A 17,273-nucleotide genomic window follows, 5' to 3' on the forward strand; every position below is an offset into this window, starting at 1 on the left:
CTGAGGGAAATTACTCTTTTTCATCTTTAACAAAGCACACTGTGAGGGGACCTGGTACCAGTGTTCAAAATCCTAAAGTCACCTTCTTCCCAATGTACAATGAAACACAAGGCAGAGGGCACCAGTGGGAGCTCCTCTATACACACACGGCTCTGGGGAAGTCTGGAACAATCAATAAGGTTTCTTTCATGGAAGGTCTGGATAAGAACCGTGGGGTCAATTAACAACTAACTACCATGCAATTAACTACTATTCGGATCACAGGGGGCGCATCACAAAGTCTCGATTGCAGCTCTGTGCACTCAGCGGTGAAGTTCCCCACTCAGACCCCCCACAGACATGAACTCACAGCCTTGTACTTGTGGGAGCGTATGTTCCTGATGCTATCGCCTGTTCCAAGCCCGTACCGTGTGCACCACATATGACAGCGCTTTCTGGGCTGTTTTTCTGTGTGATTTTCAGAAGCGCCCCGGCGCGGACAACGTGTTCCCTCCGCAGCAAAACCGCGGCTCGCCTCCGGGTCGTCACGTAGCACATGCGGGGCGCCCTCGTGCACACGCCGCCTCGGCCAATCGCCGCCTCGGAAGCGGGCATTTAATTTGCATGCCCTGCGCCCATTGGCGGAGGCGGCTTGTAAACACGTTCCTTCGGCAAGTCGAATGCCCCTCGGAGCAGCGGGATGGTTTCGGCGGCTCCTATTGGCCAGCGGGGCCATCGCTCATCAGCTCCGGGCTGGGATTGGATCACGTAGTCCCGGGCCCCTCCCCTCCCCCCTCCCTCCTCCCGGCAAGGGGTGAAGTATTGTTGTTTTGGGCACAGTGGCTCAGTCTGTGCTGTTGCATTGTCTAAGCACCGTGGATGAGAGTTTGCATTGACATTTGTGCACGATTTCGAAGGGGGGGGTGATACAGAGATACTTGCACCATCTGTACCTGAGGGCTGGTTCTCGGTCGGAGGAATCGCAGGAGGATGGCGTGCAGCGCGCTGGGCGGCCTGAGCCGTGCGGTGTGGCGGAGGGGTGCGGGCAGGGCACCCCTCTGGCGGGCGGTGCAGCTGCAGGGCCTGGCCTGCGGGAGCGCCGTGTCCGGCGGCTGGGAGGGCAAGGCCAGCCGCGACAGCGGGGCCAGGGTCTCCGGCCACCCGAACCCCGGGCCGGCAGCCGCTCCCGGCCCCGCCCCGGCCCCCTCCGCGGCTCACAGACACCAGGTCGGCGGCAAGAAGCGGGGCGAGGAGTCGGTGACTGTGTCCGGCCGGTCCTACTCCTCCACGGCCCCCCAGGTGGACCCCCGCACCTACCTGTGGGCCCGGTACAACGAGATGAAACGGCTTGTGCACGGTACGTGCCTCGGGGTTTGTTTTGGGTTTTAAACCAGCTTTGATGGTCGTGCGTTTGGCGTCTTGGAGCGATGGCATCCTGCGCTGACTTGAGGATTAGGAGGTGAACTCGCTCAGCCGCCTGCTTTCGGGAGTCGTGCCGCAGAGTTGGGGTGTCCGCGATGCGGGGGGGTGGACTGTAGACATGCCTTCGTGTCACGCTAATCCTTAGGTCATTTTCACAGGGGCAGTGCGAATCGATCCCAATAATCCCTTATTAAACCGCCCCCGCTCACTCGGGAGCCGGTTGGCTTGGCTGCGGAGACGGGAAGACCGTGCCGACCCGCAGGCTGATCGGTGTTTTTTGGGGGTCGAGCCGCTGTCTGGTTACCCCGAGCGAAGCTTGTGTGTACATTGTGCTGTTCTGGCAGGCGGCGCTCGGTGCGGGATCTATCACCCGTTTATCTGAAGAATCCCCTTTTGATGTGTTTCAGCAATCCCCCATCTGATAGGGGGAAAAAAAGTAAAGTCTGGTTATAACTGTCTAGTTAAAAAAAAAGTCTTAATTTTAAAGCCGTTTTGGGAATGAAATTCGCACGTCTGTGTAGCTGTCGCGTTGCGCTCGGGATGCGAGGTGACGGTACCCCCGGACCCCCGTCTGACTCCTGGGGCGGCGAGGAGGAGACGGGTCACTGACGCAGAGGGGCTCCTGCCTTTTCATGCCCACCTGTGCAGATGGCTGCAGAAACGTTATATTCGCTTTGGGTAACATCGGTCGGGCAGTTGTCTAGTGTTCAATCACAGGTCCGGAGCGGAGGCTTGCGGACCCCAGCAAGGCGCAGGACACCGCCCGCTGGAGCACACGATGAGCATCCTTGCTGTGGCACAAAGGCCGTGTCTCTCGCTCGGGGACTCGTGTGTGTCGCTACATGATGTCCCGCACGTAGCTGGGCCGGCGGGGAGCTGTGAGCGCACGTTGGAAAGGAGGCGCAGCTGGCAGCTCCGTGTCGGGCATCATCCTGGGTCTGTCGGTTCTGCAGATCTGCGTGCGGCGGGGAAACCGGGGGGTGCACCCGAGCCCGGCTCGCGCTCCCCGGTGTCACCCCCGTTTAGACTGGGGGGGGGGGCACAGCGCGCCTCCTCGCGACAGCCGGGTGCACCGGCTGCACAAACATCACAAAGATCACAGACACCTTCCGAAAGTCCGAAAGTATCCACGGTTTCCGGAGGACTGGTCTTTCGAAGTGTAGAGTGGGGCCCCCGAATGGGGCTTCTTCAGAGCCCAGCGCGATCGCTTCAAACGTTTCTCACTGCGGCAGTCATTGCCGTCAGGAGCTGGAAATCCGGCCCGAGAGAGCGTTTCCAGTGTGTGTGAGAGGGAAGAACTGGAAATGAGAGCACGCCCACAAAGTTTTCACGAAAAAAAAATATAAATATAAAAGCTCCAAATTGCGAGACTGGCGCACTATTCGCATCCCCGAAGTAAACAAGACGTCAAAGTCCTGCTCAGATCGAGCAAAGCGACAAGCTCGCCACAGGGTAGCCCGACTCGTTTAAAGCCAGGAATGTTGCGTCAAATAACCGTTAAAGATGCAGTTTGTTTTCTTACTATAAAAATGAATGTGGAACAGACCCAAATTAAATTCCGGAGCTGCTTTGATGTGCGGTCACCAAAACTGCATGGCGTTTGAATCGCCAAACCTTTGATTTGGTAAATAACAGGGTTTAAGTGTTTTCTTTGTGGGGAAAAGTGGAAGAATGTAGAGTGTTGTTTTCCCAGGTGACAGGAGATGGAAGCTGGTGTTGTTGGAATGACAGTTGCCCAGTGTGAGTGGACTCGGCCAGGATCCTGTAGGAAGCTGGTCTTTAAATCAGCACATTGCTGATTCCACAACCTGTTTGTTTTAATGTGCTGGCCGATAGGACTAATCCCTGGTGTGTGTAACCTCTTTCCTTTATGATAATGTGAACAGTGTAGATAGATTTTGGCATGCAAAGCACTTTCTTAAGATAACGAGTTCCAGGGTTCTTTAAGATTTTGGTTGTGAATGTTATTCGGATCGGGAGCGCGGTATTGACCTGTTGAAATTGTGACAATGGTGTGATAATGTGTCCCAGTGTTGCACCAGGATCTGCAGGGGATGGGCCACTCAGCAGATGTTTAGAAGTAATCGGTTAAACTGAGTTCCCCTGTGCTGAAACACAAGGTGATTCTTCGTCAGCTAGAATGCAGTTTCTCTTCTTGAACTGCATGCAGCTCAGTGCGCACAGCCTCTGTACTGTCTGGGGGGTGGGGGGGGGATTGCGGCCTCTATACTGTCCGGTGAGGGTGGGGGGGTGTCAGTCTCTGTGCTGTCAGGCTGGTTCTTGACTCAGCTCCAGCCCTCTGTCCGGTCAAGACTGACAGGAGCTACAGGAAGGCGTTGCTTAGGAATGTGGACTGAAGTTTCGACAGCCACTTTGTCCGAAACCCGACCCCCAGCCCGGACATGCAGCTGGGGCTAACAAGCACTGGGGTGTCCCGGCGGCTCAGCTGCTCTCCGGCATCGGTGTCATCGGTTTGCCAGCCCTCCCAGAAGGCCCTGCATGCCGACGGCATTCCTCACGCAGGCAGGGCTGTGCTCCCAGCACATGGGCACCGTCTCTCGGACAGGGGTCCGGCTCGCTGTCTCGAAGTGCTTGGACCTAACGAGCCCTTCCTTTTTTATTTTGAGGAAAGATGGTTTTGGTCACTGCGGGACCTGCAAAATGCACCCCAACAATCACCCCTCTTTCACTGGGTCTGAGTCACTGGGTCTGCTCCTGCAGTTGTAACTATAGGCAACCAGGCCTGTCTGTTCTTACATGTGACCCTATGCATGCTGGGATTATTATTTGCTGTGTGGAAGCCCCTGTATTCAGTGTCCTGGGTGTCCCTGATTCACCCAGGGTGTCACATTTTTTTTGGTCTGCTAGCCAGGTGCTGAGTTCTCCTCTAGACGTCGGAGAACCTGCTCAGCTGTTCCTGGAGACCAGCAGGGAGACTTGTGCCTGTCTGGAGTCTCCTGTGCAGAGTCGTGAGTTTTAATGTCGAGCTCCAGGCTGGTGTGTCTGGTTTGAGTTTGCTGTGGACTGGTGGGCACTGCAGCACCCTGCTGTCCTGAGATCACAGCAGGCTTTCACATGTCTGGTGCTCATGAATAGTGGGTGTCCAGGCCACGCACACGCACACGCACACACAGTGAAAAATTGACTGTATCACAGGACTCGTGAACGACCGGCTGCCAGTCCCATCGTTCCTTCCTGTGCCCAGCTGGACTCGGAGACGGTTTGAGCTTCAGTGAGTGTTCTTCACGCGTGTGGCTTCCTAATCTATTCTGGCACAGGGGCGTGGTCCGGCGGTGCGCGCCTGTGCTCCCGGCTTCCTCTCCGTCAGTGTCCTTATCATCTCGCACGCGCGGGTGCGTTTAGCCGATCGGCGGTCTTCTCCGCAGCGCCTCCGTGCCCCTCGTGCGGCTTGGCGCCACGCCCAGCAGCTGCCCCGGTGTCGCCAGGGGGTTTCCCTGGCGTCGCTGCCGGCTCGTTTCGCCGCCCTGCTCTGTGCGTCACTGCGGGCCGCTGCCGTGCGGTGCCATTGGGCAAGTCCCTCTCGCGCACGAGGCTGAGCAGGGCAGCACACAGAGAATTGTGCAAGATTGTGAAACACAGGAACTTTCAAATCCAGAGGCTGTGCTGCTTGTCAGGCCAAACGCACACTGACTATCCTGGTTTCCATTGTTAATGGCCCTGGAATCCTGGCTTGTTAAAGAGATCTTGCTGGCAATAGTTTAATGCAATTCCATATCTTTGCTCCAGTAGTATACAGGCCTGTATTTTGGCGGGGGCTTGATGTGCTTATGGGCCGTGGCTCTTGCACCCTTTGCAGATTGATAGTTTCTTGCCGTTACCCGTCCTTGTGCAGACTGGCTGTGCACACAAGCAGGTTTCCCCAGTGCCACGCTGCTCCAGTTTCTCCACTGCTGCACTCTTGAGCTGGAGCTCTAATACAGAGAAACCCTCGGCTGTCCTGAGCAGAAGCAGCAGGCAGCAGAACCTCAGGGCAGTGATGAGAGAGGGGTCTCGTTCTGGATCTTCAGAATTGAAGGCGTCCTCACGAGAGGGGCTGAACTCCAGTTCTCCAGTTTCTGGAGTTTATTTTCCCCTCTGCCACCAGATAACTGAAGCAGGGACAAAAGGAAAACGTCACCGCCTTCTCTGCTGTGTTACTCTTGTTCCGACATGTCAGCGCAAAGAAGGCTGTGCGTGTGAATCTGGGCGCTGTCCCTGTCCTGGATGGCGGAGCGCTGGAGCTCCTGCAGCTCGTCTGCAGTGTCCCAGCCTGCAGCTCTGGGGCCCAGAGAGAGGCGCGTGTGGTCTCCCCTCATGAGAGTCGCATGGCTCTGTGAGCACAGGCCCACGTGTTCTGGACAAACAAGCCTGCAGCTCTCCCACAGAGAGTCCTGCGGTATGGCAGGGTGTGTGTGTGTGTGCGCGAGAGAGCCAGCGCCGGGGCCAGATGTTTCTGCAGACGTGGCAGCAGAAACCCAGCGCTCAGATCTGGGAACACCACAAGCCCTGTTTCTGTGCTTCCAGAGCACTGCTGCACTGTCAGACGCTTGTGTAGATCAAAACAACAGAACATCCAGTATGACAAGCAACAGTTTACAAGAAAAATAAGTAAATAATTAAAGGTCAAGGGGAAATTGGTTTAGAAATGTTTTTATTAAAAGGAAAAAAAAGGGTAAATAAGTTTCTTTATGGGTCAGAGTTTATGCTTTCTACTGTTATCTATAAAAAAATTCATCTGCACAGCCCTTCAGCCTTTGTCTCAGGAGGAGCTGTGGGGTTATTGACGAGGTGTATTGACGAGGTGACACAGGCGATTAGATTAATTTTCCCTCGAAGCACTAGCTTCCTGACATGGCTGAGCTTTGTCCGAGCCTCAGAGGGCTGGTGTTTGTACCAGAGGAAAGCAGGTGCTGTGTTTGTAATGGTCTGACAATTACAATCCAATGGTCAGTAATTGGTGATATTTAAATGGGGCTTTGATTATAGGATATAAGCTTACTGTAAATAGCTCCAGGTGAAACAGGCTATTTCTGTTTTCACACCTCAGTGTGTGAGGCAGGTGTAAATAACAGTGTGCCTTTACCCCTAATTACAGCTCTTATCACCCTTGAAATGAACGTGGAGTAATGCCCACCTCTGTGGGCTAATTTAAATTTCCGTTCTTGCCTCAGGTGTTGCAATCCCTTTAACAATATCGTTTGATGTAACTGGAGCGTCACTCCTCCGTTTCCCCACAACACCCGCTCTGACACCGTCCCCTGTGAGACGTGACCCTGGAGCTGTACTCGACCTGCCCAGCTCCAGAGCCCTCGATCCCGGGTTTCGGCACTCGTCTGGCCTGGCGTGGGGGGATCTCTGAGGGTAACAGCCCCAGGGGCAGCTTGGCTCTCTCCCCTCCCCCCTCTCCCCACACGCAGGAGCACCTCCCCCTCCCCCAGGCACACGGGGCTGGAGGGGGGGCTGGACAGCCGAGCGCGCGGGGGGCTGCAGGCTGTGTGACTGGCCACACCGGCTCTGCAGAGTCTGTGCAGCTCCAGCCCTGCCGGCCTTCGCAATCCTGTCGAGCTCCCCTGTCGCTTCTCCCCCTCCCGGACTGGGACGGCGCCCCTCGCTTTGATTCCGGGCGGGAGCCTGCGCCCTGACACTGAGCGCCCCCGGCATCCTTCTGTGGTCCCAAGGGGCTGAAACACTGCCAGTTTCCCAGAGCCGCAGGGGAAAAAGGCAGGAGTTACACAAGAACGGAGGAAAGGTGGCCCCTCGGCTCATTTGTTACTTACTAGTTAATTAACTAGTACTAGTTAATTAAGTACTCGTTAACTACTAGCTCTTGCCCTGGTTTCTTTCGGTCAACAACTGGATATCATCTTCAACAACATGGCTGTGCAGCTCGTTGACAGCTGGCCACCTGAAAGCTAGCTCCCCAGCTGCAGCTTCGCAGGGGGTGTGGGCGGTCCGTGCTGGTCCTGGCGGGGGGGCGGTTTGGCCTTGTCGGCTTCAGGGCCCTTATCTCTGGAAGTCTGTGGTGGACGAGCCTGATCGCAGCCCTGTCTGGCCTGTGCCCGAGGAACCTGCTGCCGCACTTTGCGGTTCAGGCTGAGCCGTGCGGATCGGCCATTTGCCTTGGAATACGGACAGGAGAAAAGTCGGCGGTTCCATCATGGAGCCTGGATCCCCAAGGCTGTGCTCGCACCAGGATGTGAATCGGAGAGCTCCTCTTTTCTCTGACGCCTCGGGGAAGTGGAGCAGCGGTTGCAAATGGTCCGTTTCACCGCTCAGTTGCCCCGCCTGATTTTTGTGTCCGTGTTCAAGCCGTGTCACTCCGTGCATAGAGCGTGTGATGCTGGTGTCGGGGGCCAGGACGTCAGTGAGCGACTGGCTGGTCTCTCCAGTCGGCAGGCATGTTGGACCTGTGGAATGACTTCCTGTCCTGATGGTGCCACACTGGTCACTGGTGCAGATGTGGTGTTTACACAGCGGTGAATGATCAGGCTGCTGTATCTGCGGCTCCTTCCTCCCACTCTTGGGTTCTGTGTGCTCCAAACGTCACTGAGCTCAGTGCAAACGTTGCATAACCTCTGTATCCCGGAGCTCTAATCTCTTTCCATTGAAGTCTTGAAATATTTTCACATTAACAAAGCTTTTCTGTGCTCCCCTTCCTTTATCTTTGTTCCAGGTAAGAAACAGCGAAGGATTAATGAGGCTTCACACTGTTCTTTACAGCCTCTTCAATGTCCAGTGGAGCAGAATCTCCACAAATACGACCATGAGGCCCCGACACGCTTTTCATTATGTTTGGGAGAAATAAGTGCCGACCAGTCCTGCTTGATGATCACTTGGCAAGCAGCTCCACAGCGACTGGTTGTCTGTGCTTTCAAAACCAGAAATCCGACTTGCTGCAGATTTTGTTGTTCTGTTTTTTTTCCTCTGTGTGGCTGATTTTTAGGATTACTAACGTGTCTATTTCCTTTCACGTTTGCTCGTGAGCAGTGGCCCCCCCTCTGTGTGTACTTTTATTCAGATCAAACGTCAGTTGTGATTGCGATTTCGTTGCAACATTTCATTAAAGGACAGATCAGCTGAATCAGAATTAAGCAGCAGTGGGATACGTGTTCTCCCACACCCTGTGGTGTGCATGATCGTTATTTCGCACTGTGTGTGTGCTGTTCTCCCCAGCATGGACACAGTGAAGGTGCGTTCGTTTTGGATCGCCCCACACGTCACAGCAGAGTATGAGATGGTGAGCCGGAGTCTGTGTCTCTAAACGTGGCTGTCTGACTTCCTGGGCAGTTGTGCCGTTTCCCTCTGGAAGGAGGTTTGTGGCTGTGGGCTGTGCGGTCCGTCCAGCACCCAGGTGGGAGAGTCTAATCTCAGCGGGAAACTCTGCTCTGTTTACAAAACCCAGCCTCCCCTCCAGGCAGAGTTCACACCTGCTCATTTCCCCATCATCCCATGACCCTTCTAGGACACTGATTCAGGAGCCCCTTCGGGCAGGCCTGAGCTGAGCACGAGAAACCTGTTTGTGTGTGGCTGTTCCTCTTGTTTTAGAAACCTTTAATAAATTAGGGCTACTTATCTCCTGTTGTGTTTCTGGCAATCCTAACACCTGCGATATTCTCTCCTGCTCCTGGACGGCTGCTCTGCTCATGGTCACCTGAGAGCCAGGAGACCCTGGAGGACTTGACTTGAATCGGTTGTTCTCTGTACCTTCCCGTCTGGCAACGGCGGTCACCTCGACTGCCCTCCATTTAAACACCAGCTTCAGGCTGTGATCTAGTGGACACCTCGGGTTGTAATGCTTCCATCAACTTGATCTAATGGGTCCCTGGATGCTTCCTGTAAAACTTGCCGGTTTAGGTTTCCATTCAGATCAGCAGCAGCGAATAAGTCCCAAGATGAAACGGGTGCATAGACACGGTTTACGAAGTGGATTTTGTTCTTGTTTTGACCTGAATCCCCAGCTTTTAGGCTTTTCAGCTCGTGGGTGTGCCAGACGCAGCGGAGATTGAAGATGAAATGCGGAGATCTGAAACCCTCTTGAACCCGTGACGGGTCTGAGGGTGCCCTTGGCGGGTGTGGCTCCTCTGCAGCCAGGGGGTGCTGGTGCTGCATGGGCATGGCCAGTGTAATAACCTTCCCTCCCCCCCCCCCACCTCTGTTTCCAGACCTGATCCCTCCTGGGGTGTGCAACCTCCTGAACCCCTCCACCATCTACGCCAACAACGAGGTGAACCTGGCCGAGGTGGACATCTACGGCTTCGACTACGACTACACGCTGGCGCTCTACTCCAACGCCCTGAACTCCATGATTTACAACACGGCTCGGGACTTCCTCATCGAGCACTACAAGGTCCGCCCGTGCTCGTCCGCCGTTCCGGCGGGATTCTCTCGGCTCTTTCATCCACTTAGATCCCTGAGGCTTCTTGTGGGAGCAGAGCTTCTGACCCGATGTCATGGGGTCCCCAGGGGAGGTAGACCCTGCACCCCCCTTTACTGCTCCTTAAATGGTTACAGTCCGACACCGATAGGCTTCCCCACGGCATTTCCTCTTTAGAGTTATTTTGTAATGTGTTAGTATGTCAATAATCCTCTTCATTCCTTCCCCATTTCCCGCAGTATCCCGAGGGAATCCGCAAGTATGATTACATCCCGAACTTCGCCTGCCGAGGCCTGCACTACGACATCCAGAAGGTGAGGTGCCCTGTCCCGTCTCTCTCCGCGACATCACGGTCTGATTAACGTGGAGAATGGACAAAACAACGGCAGTGCTTCGGGGATGAAGCCTGTATTTCAGGTGTTTGTTTTTTTGCAAGGAGACTGGTTTGTCTACATTTCCGGGAGCTGGCGAACTGTGACCTTTGTCACACGGATCCCCGCAGCTGCAAGTTCACAAAACGTCTTGCTGGCTGAAGAGGCCCGTGCTGTGCGGTCGTGTCGCCGGTTCTCTTCAGCATTCGGGTCGGGTTCAGCGAGCGCCAGTACAGGACATGCCCCCACACCTGCTCGGGCGTATATCTGACTGATGCGTGTTCCTCTAGGCTTTTTCCCCAGAATTCCCAAACAGGACCCCTCTTCTCAGATCCTGACGTGTTCCAGCTCAGTTGTAGCCGCGTCAGCGATGGGACTAAAATAGATGAGACGCTCCGTGTTCTGGGACACTGCACTCGGCATTGATCAGTGTCGGTATTGATGGATTAAAGATTGATCACATGTGAGGGCAGGACAAACTAAGCAAACTAAACTAAAGGAAAAATCATACACTGGGGGAAAAAAAAACTAAATGCCTGAGTTTTGCCGATGCTGACAGCCAGCAAATCCAGCCTTTAGTGTTCTGGTTCTGGGTCAGTACAGACATTCGGACCTGTACTCCTCTCCTGGGTCAGCTGCTCAACCGGGCAGCCCTGAAATAGGAACTGCGCCCCCGAGTCAGTCTTTAAAGACCGCTCTGGTCCAGACAGTCCCACCAGGCGCTGGCTGCTGGTGCCTGGGCTTCGAATGTGCGAACTCAACAGATCCGTTTCCTGTTTCCGGCAGGGGCTGCTGATGAAGATCGATGCCTTCCATTACATCCAGCTGGGCACGGTGTACAGGTGAGGCCGCATGGGGGAGTGACCTTGTGACCTGGCCTTCCTCCCGCTGGACCCTGCTGTCCGCGCGGGCGGGGCTTGGACCCCAAACCCTTGGTGCTGACACCCCTCCTCGCCCAGTCGGCTCGCTCGGGGCCAGGGTTCCAGCAGTGGCTGCAGACTAGGGGGAGGGGTTCACGCCGGAGGGACCATTAGCAGTAGCCTGTTCTTTTGGGGGGGGCGCCTGGGCACCTTCTGCAGACGTTGGCACTGGCGCCCCCCTCCCTCCCTACTGCACTTTTCTGTGTTCAGGACTGTATGCTTCTGCTTTAATACAAACCCTCTGTTTTACAGTCAGTCTTGACGCCTGCATTTTTGCAAGCTAAACTTGGGGAAAAAAAATACAGTTGAGTTGCTCACCGGGACTTCTGTGTCCCCATCCTTAAAGATAGCAGATAGCTGTGTGGAGTTCGCATGTTCTCCCCAGTTTCCTCCGTCCTCTCCACCTCCCAGGCTCGAGCTGGGGTTCCAGGTGGTCCCGTAGCGGTCAGTGCAAGTGCGTGGTTGTGTGCCCAGCGGGGGATGACGTCTGCTCCGGGTGTGGTCCCGCCTCGCGCCCAGTCCTGCTGGGATAGGCTCCAGGCGGCCGCGGCCCTGGCCCGGAATGGGTGGCGTATCGATGGGTGACTCGGCCCCTCGGCTGCGCCCCCGGCGGGCCGCGAAGGTGATAACCGATCTCCCGTGTCCCCCCAGGGGCCTGAAGCCCGTCCCCGACGAGGAGGTGCTGCGGCTGTACGAGGGGACGAACCACGTGCCCCTGCACCAAGTCAGCGGCTTCTACGGCAAGGTGAGCCGGCGCCCGTCTCCCGCCTCCGGGCCAGCTCCGCTCGAGGCGAAGGGCGCGGGGGCCCGCTTCCCCTTTTGACCCACAATGCCATTGAAACTTGCGCAGCGTGGCTAAGCTTGGTGCCCAGTTACTGGGCTGAGTTTGTTAAAATTCCCCAGTTACAGTTCCCCCTATGCTGACCCCGCTCCAGTCTCGGAAAGGCATCGGGGTCTTTGTTTTCGAGAGCTGGGAGCAGCTTCAGACGTGAGTGTGGGATCCTTCATGTTATTGTTACAGTTTGAACTCCCCTTAATTGGGCCGGCTTTCAAGTTAAACAGGAAAATGGCCGCTGTTTGTGTTCAAATCCCTTGTGTTGTAATGATGGCTCCCGGTGGAGTCTCGGGAATGTGGGAACAGGGAGTCTGCCCCCCTGCTGTTGGATAATAGCATCAGGCACATCAATTAGTCAGTATGAGCCTTTCATCTTGCAGTATTATACAAATATGCACTTAAACAAAACAATGTGATTTAATATGTGATTTTCTAAGAATCCCTGTAGATTCTCGGTATAATTTTTCTTTGTCTCTTTCGAAGCACAGAGACTTGGGAAGTGCATCAGTGTTCTGCAGTTCTCTGTAAAACAAGAGCTGAAAGCCCCCCAGTCCCCCCAGTCCCCCAGTTTCCCAGCGCGGAGCTGACGGGATGCCCACAGTGAGCGCGTCTCCTCTCTTCTCCACCGCAGGGGCCCAAGATGAAGCAGTTCATGGATGTCTTCTCCATCCCTGAGATGACCCTGCTGGCCGCCGCCAACGACTTCTTCATCTCCAACGACATTGAGTACGACCCCGTGCACCTCTACAAGGACGTGTCGGTGAGTGTTCCTGCCCAGGGTGACAGATGAGGCTCTGGGCGTTGGCATGGTGCAGCAGGGGCCGGTCAGTGTGCCTGCAGCAGGGCTGTCCAGTCCTGCTCCTGCAGGGGCCGGTCAGTGTGCCTGCAGCAGGGCTGTCCAGTCCTGCTCCTGCAGGGGCCGGTCAGTGTGCCTGCAGCAGGGCTGTCCAGTCCTGCTCCTGCAGGGGCCGGTCAGTGTGCCTGCAGCAGGGCTGTCCAGTCCTGCTCCTGCAGGGGCCGGTCAGTGTGCCTGCAGCAGGGCTGTCCAGTCCTGCTCCTGCAGGGGCCGGTCAGTGTTATCACAGCTCTAGGTTTGCACACAGTTTGCGTGTTCGCTTGTGATTTTTACTGTGTGCTCAGGTTTCCTTCTCTTTCCGAAGCCTTGCTGACGCAGTTAACTAGTGTGTGTGTGCGGTCGCACGTGTGTGCGTTACTGTGGTGGACTGGTGTGAGCTCCGTGTGTGACCCCAGCATGCTTCTGGGTTGAGATTTGCTTTGCCACAACACTTAGTGGGAATCCAATCCCTCTTTGGTTGTGGACAGAGGGTTAAAAAAAGCGCAGGAGATGCTTCAGCTGAGCTGAAAAGCTCTGAAGGGAAGTGAAACTCGAAGTGGTCTGGACTGCAGTGATCTGACGCAGACCGTTTCTCTTAGGCCTCCTCTCCCTTGGCTTGGGAGTGATTCAGACCGCTGCGCTTGTTTGCGTCCAGAGTGCTCGTTCGCTCTTCTCTTGAGGCCAGGCTGCAGTTCATTTCTCCAGTAAACAGCTGCCAGGCTGGAGAGCAGAAATCCCTTTGTTGGCTTCAGTGTTTTTTTGTTTTCATTTTTTTTTTGCTTTGACGCAACCAAGCCAAGTAAGTCACAGGAGCTGAGACTACTGTTCTTTCTTGCTGCTCCTAATCCTCTTGAGTGCAGGAATTCCAGCTATGCCAGAGCAGCACAGCCGGGCTCCTTGCTGCGCTCAGATCTAGGTGAAAGGGCATCCAGCTGCCGTCATCCTGCAGCCCCTCGGATCTCGGTGTGCCGAGCTTGCCACTTCCTTCCTCCCGCTGAAACGTCAGCGCCCACGCGGGTGGCCGTTCCTGTGGCTTGTGCGGCGGGTGTCGAAACTAAAGTTCGAGTAGATGCGTCTGTACCTCTTTTAGTGCTGTGGGGGGTTTTCACCACCGTGCAGCTGATGAAGGCCGCGCAGGAGAGAGTTGTTTTGAAGTGTGATTTTGTTTAGTTCTTCTTGAGTCGTGTGCGTCACAGTCGTGCATTTCTACGAGGCGCTGAATCTGGAGAAGATTTTGTGACTGTTGTGTTGTTGCTGGTCTCTCTGACCAGTCCAGTGACTGGTGCGTCTCACAAGAGAGAGAGACGCCAACACAAGTCCAACCCCACCTGGGATCAGTGTGCACTGCAGACCAGGCCCTGATGGGGGCCTTTCAGATCTTTACTGTGGTCGGGAGTGGAGGTGCTGTGAAAAAAACGGTCCATTTTACAGTTCTTGGGGTTGTGCTGATTTTCAGTGTTTTTGAAATAGTTCTGCTGTTTTTTTTTAGTGTGTTCAGAAGGATCGACATATGATCCCCCAGCAGTGCTGAAACCCCTGCAGTGTGTATTTAGCGAAGATCAGACCTGTTTTGAGGTCCCGTCATTCAGCACTGTGAGCTCCTCCATCATCGGGAGCAGACGTGCTGGAATTTCTCTTCAGAGCCCGAGAACACAGAAGCACGTGTTTTGCACGTTTTGTTTTTGTTCTTGCAGTGTGCACCTGCTGTTCGGGCGCGTCAGAAACCTCCATGTGTGATTAACACCCGGGCGGCGCCCACACTGTGTTTTTCGGAGTTCCTCAGACGTACACTTTCACCCTGATCCCCGGGCAGCCCGACCCCTGGTCTCTCTCCCCGCCTCCCTGCCAGTGTGGTTTCCGTGTTATTGGTACAGCCTGTTCCCTCTCGGGGACTGAGGACCTCTTGTGCTCTGAAAGCCACAGACGGTGTTGGGCACATGGGCTCGGGTTTCGGCACGCTGGGGCGGCTGCACGCAGCTCCATCCCCTCTTGCACAGACCACGAGCCCCTTTAAATCAGATTCTCTTGCTTACCTGCAGCCCAGAGGCTTTATCCTGCATCGGGTTTGATCCCTGCTTCTGCCGTTTCTGATGATGTACTGCCGGGTCATGAACCCTGTTTTCAGTTGAAAGAAAGTTTTTTTTTTTTCTCTGGAGGTGTTTTGTCTTTGTTATTGTGAGTGTGAACACTTGCGCAGGTGGGGTGTCTACCGTGGAGTGCAAGGTGACCTGGCCAAGGGGATAATCTTACCCTGTGTCTTACAAAGCCTGTTATTGTTTGTTTATTTATTGAAATGGCTTAAATTATAAAAAATATTGCTGCACAGTTTCAGTTTCTGGAAGCTGATCGGTGAATGAACAGCAGGTCGTTGTTCCTTGCCAAGAGACGCCTGTGTGAAATCTGGCTGAGGACTGATCTTTCGCTGTATAAGGCAAAAGGGCAAACGTCCCTTCGAAGCGTCTGCCCCAACAGTGTCGTATCCCTCATGCTTCTGAAACAACCTTCTGAAACGGTGTCCTGTGAGTCATCCTTTCCCCAAACGACTGTGCGTGTTGGAGAAGGCAGGAAGAGTAGTGCAGTCTGTCCCAGGGGAGAGAAGATCTAGAATTCAGTGTTTTCCTGTTTCAGCCTCTCTCTGCCTGCATGCCTGCCTCTTCCTGGCATTATCAGAAACAGACGGAGGTCTTGAAACCCACACCCTCTGTGTCTGACTGCCTCTTTACAGTACTGTATCAGAGCAGGGTGTGCTTGGCGTTTCAGTCTCTTTGAGTCTTGTTTGACCTTATTGCGTGCATCGCAGCAGTGATTCAACGATTCCTTTCTGCAGTTATTTCCAGTCCACCATCAGCAGTAGCGCCTCTGTCCTGTCCTGGAGTCGCATACAGTCCATCTGCTAATCTAATGTAGCTGCGGTCCAGACAGAGCTGTGCTGCTCAGGAGCAGTTTACCGCCCTTTTAAATTCACTGTTCGTTCCCGATAAGAGAGCTAAATGGTCTGTGTCTCTCAGGTGACTAATAATTTGGATTTACAGTTTAAACCTTTATTAACACTGCTGTGTCTAGAGGCTGGGGTGGAGTTGTTGCAAACGTGTGAGGCTAATGCAGGAGAAAACACCAGCAGCCACATCCTACAAGTCAATTATCCGGCTTTCTCCGGCTCCAGAAATGTGCTTAACTTTTTCAGTGGCGGCAGCTGTTAAGTTTTGTCTCTCAAACCTTGAATAAGAGCAAGAGCAGCTTCGAGCAGCGTGTCTGGGCTTGTCTGAGTCTGCCACCACTGTCTCTGACCTCTCTCCCTCCCTGTCCCACGCAGGAGGCCATTGGGATGGTGCACATCAAAGGCTACATGTACAAGTGGATCATGCAGGATTTGGGTGAGCATGACCGAACTACTCCTCCTCCTCCTCCTCCTCCCTTGAGATTTGCAAAGCAAGAGAAATCGCGCCTGTTCCAGCTGGCAGGAGGCACATGTGTGTCAGTTCTGGTACAGTCCCTGTGACTCCTCACCTGCAGGCTTAGCTGAGTCAGCGCAGGGAGCCCAGTGAGATGGTTTATATTCCAGGTGAGGGAGGGAGGGTGCTCCTTCATCTGTGCCCATTTGAACAGCTGGGCATTTGCTGGGTCCAGTGGAACTTGTTTGTCCAGCGTCAGAAGGAGTCATGTATTGCCGTGCTCATAGCACAGGGGTTGGTAAGGAACGGGCAGAGAGGCTCGATTCAGCAGGACCAGTGCCCCCTGCAGTGGGAAGAGCAGTCATGTCCCAGTTCCCAAGTTTGCCGCTCGGGCAGTTTCAGTTAGAAATGTCTGTTTATAATGGAAGTCAAAACTGCTAATGGCTTCGTCAAATGTAGATCCAGTACAGCACCACGCGGCATGGTATGTCTGTAGAAACGCTGAATTATCTAGAAGAAATGAATTGTTTAGGTAGGAGATGCAGTTTATATGCAGCCTTGCTGGCCGTGCATGCCATTAGAAAGCAGAGTGGTGGCCTGTGCTACAAGATGTCTGTTCAGGGATGTCCTGCACCTCCACAAGCCTCGACCCTCCGGATCAGTCCGCTATCCCCCCTCGGAGACCTGTCCGGCACGTGGGGAGCTGGGGAGGCCTGCAGCTGGAGACTGGGCGAGCCGAGTGAATCCCCCTGTCCTGTTCTGTGGGCCGAATCACTGCAGTTACGAGGCGAGGCAAGAGTCGGGAAAAGTAGGCGGTTTTATGAGATGTCAAGGTGTGAGAGAATAAAATGCCATGGATTTGGCATTTCTGCCCAATCGTGTATTGCAGTAACCCTGGATTCTTTCAAGAAGCAGCTGGGCGAGATGCTCCGATTAATTAACTCCTAACTACGAAATGGGCTGGATGGGTCAAACGGCCTCTTTGTTTGGAACTGTTCCTATCTTGTATTATTCTCCTTCGTTTTATTTTTATGATCCACAAAGTGTGGGAACAGCATGTAGAGATCAAACCCAGTGAACGTGAGGTAGATCATTTGCTCGGAGCCTTTGAAAGGGAGGAGGTGCTGTGCGGGTTCTTGTGCTGT

At 54.4% G+C, this 17,273-nt stretch overlaps 1 protein-coding gene across 1 annotated transcript in view; it reads left to right on the forward strand.

The window, feature by feature from the left end:
- Positions 1 to 805: 805 nt before the first annotated feature.
- Positions 806 to 17,273, forward strand: part of nt5dc2 (5'-nucleotidase domain containing 2) — a 29,867-nt gene continuing 13,399 nt past the window's right edge. The window contains exons 1-7 of the mRNA XM_088934121.1: positions 806 to 1,336; positions 9,564 to 9,748; positions 10,015 to 10,089; positions 10,933 to 10,988; positions 11,718 to 11,811; positions 12,533 to 12,661; positions 16,050 to 16,110. Coding sequence (XP_088790247.1) covers positions 970 to 1,336; positions 9,564 to 9,748; positions 10,015 to 10,089; positions 10,933 to 10,988; positions 11,718 to 11,811; positions 12,533 to 12,661; positions 16,050 to 16,110 — 967 coding nt within the window. The 5' untranslated portion in view covers positions 806 to 969. The remainder of the gene's footprint in view (positions 1,337 to 9,563; positions 9,749 to 10,014; positions 10,090 to 10,932; positions 10,989 to 11,717; positions 11,812 to 12,532; positions 12,662 to 16,049; positions 16,111 to 17,273) is intronic.

The sequence above is a fragment of the Atractosteus spatula genome, chromosome 2, assembly GCF_055471065.1.
Source record: "Atractosteus spatula isolate fAtrSpa1 chromosome 2, fAtrSpa1.hap1, whole genome shotgun sequence".
Taxonomy (NCBI): domain Eukaryota; kingdom Metazoa; phylum Chordata; class Actinopteri; order Semionotiformes; family Lepisosteidae; genus Atractosteus; species Atractosteus spatula.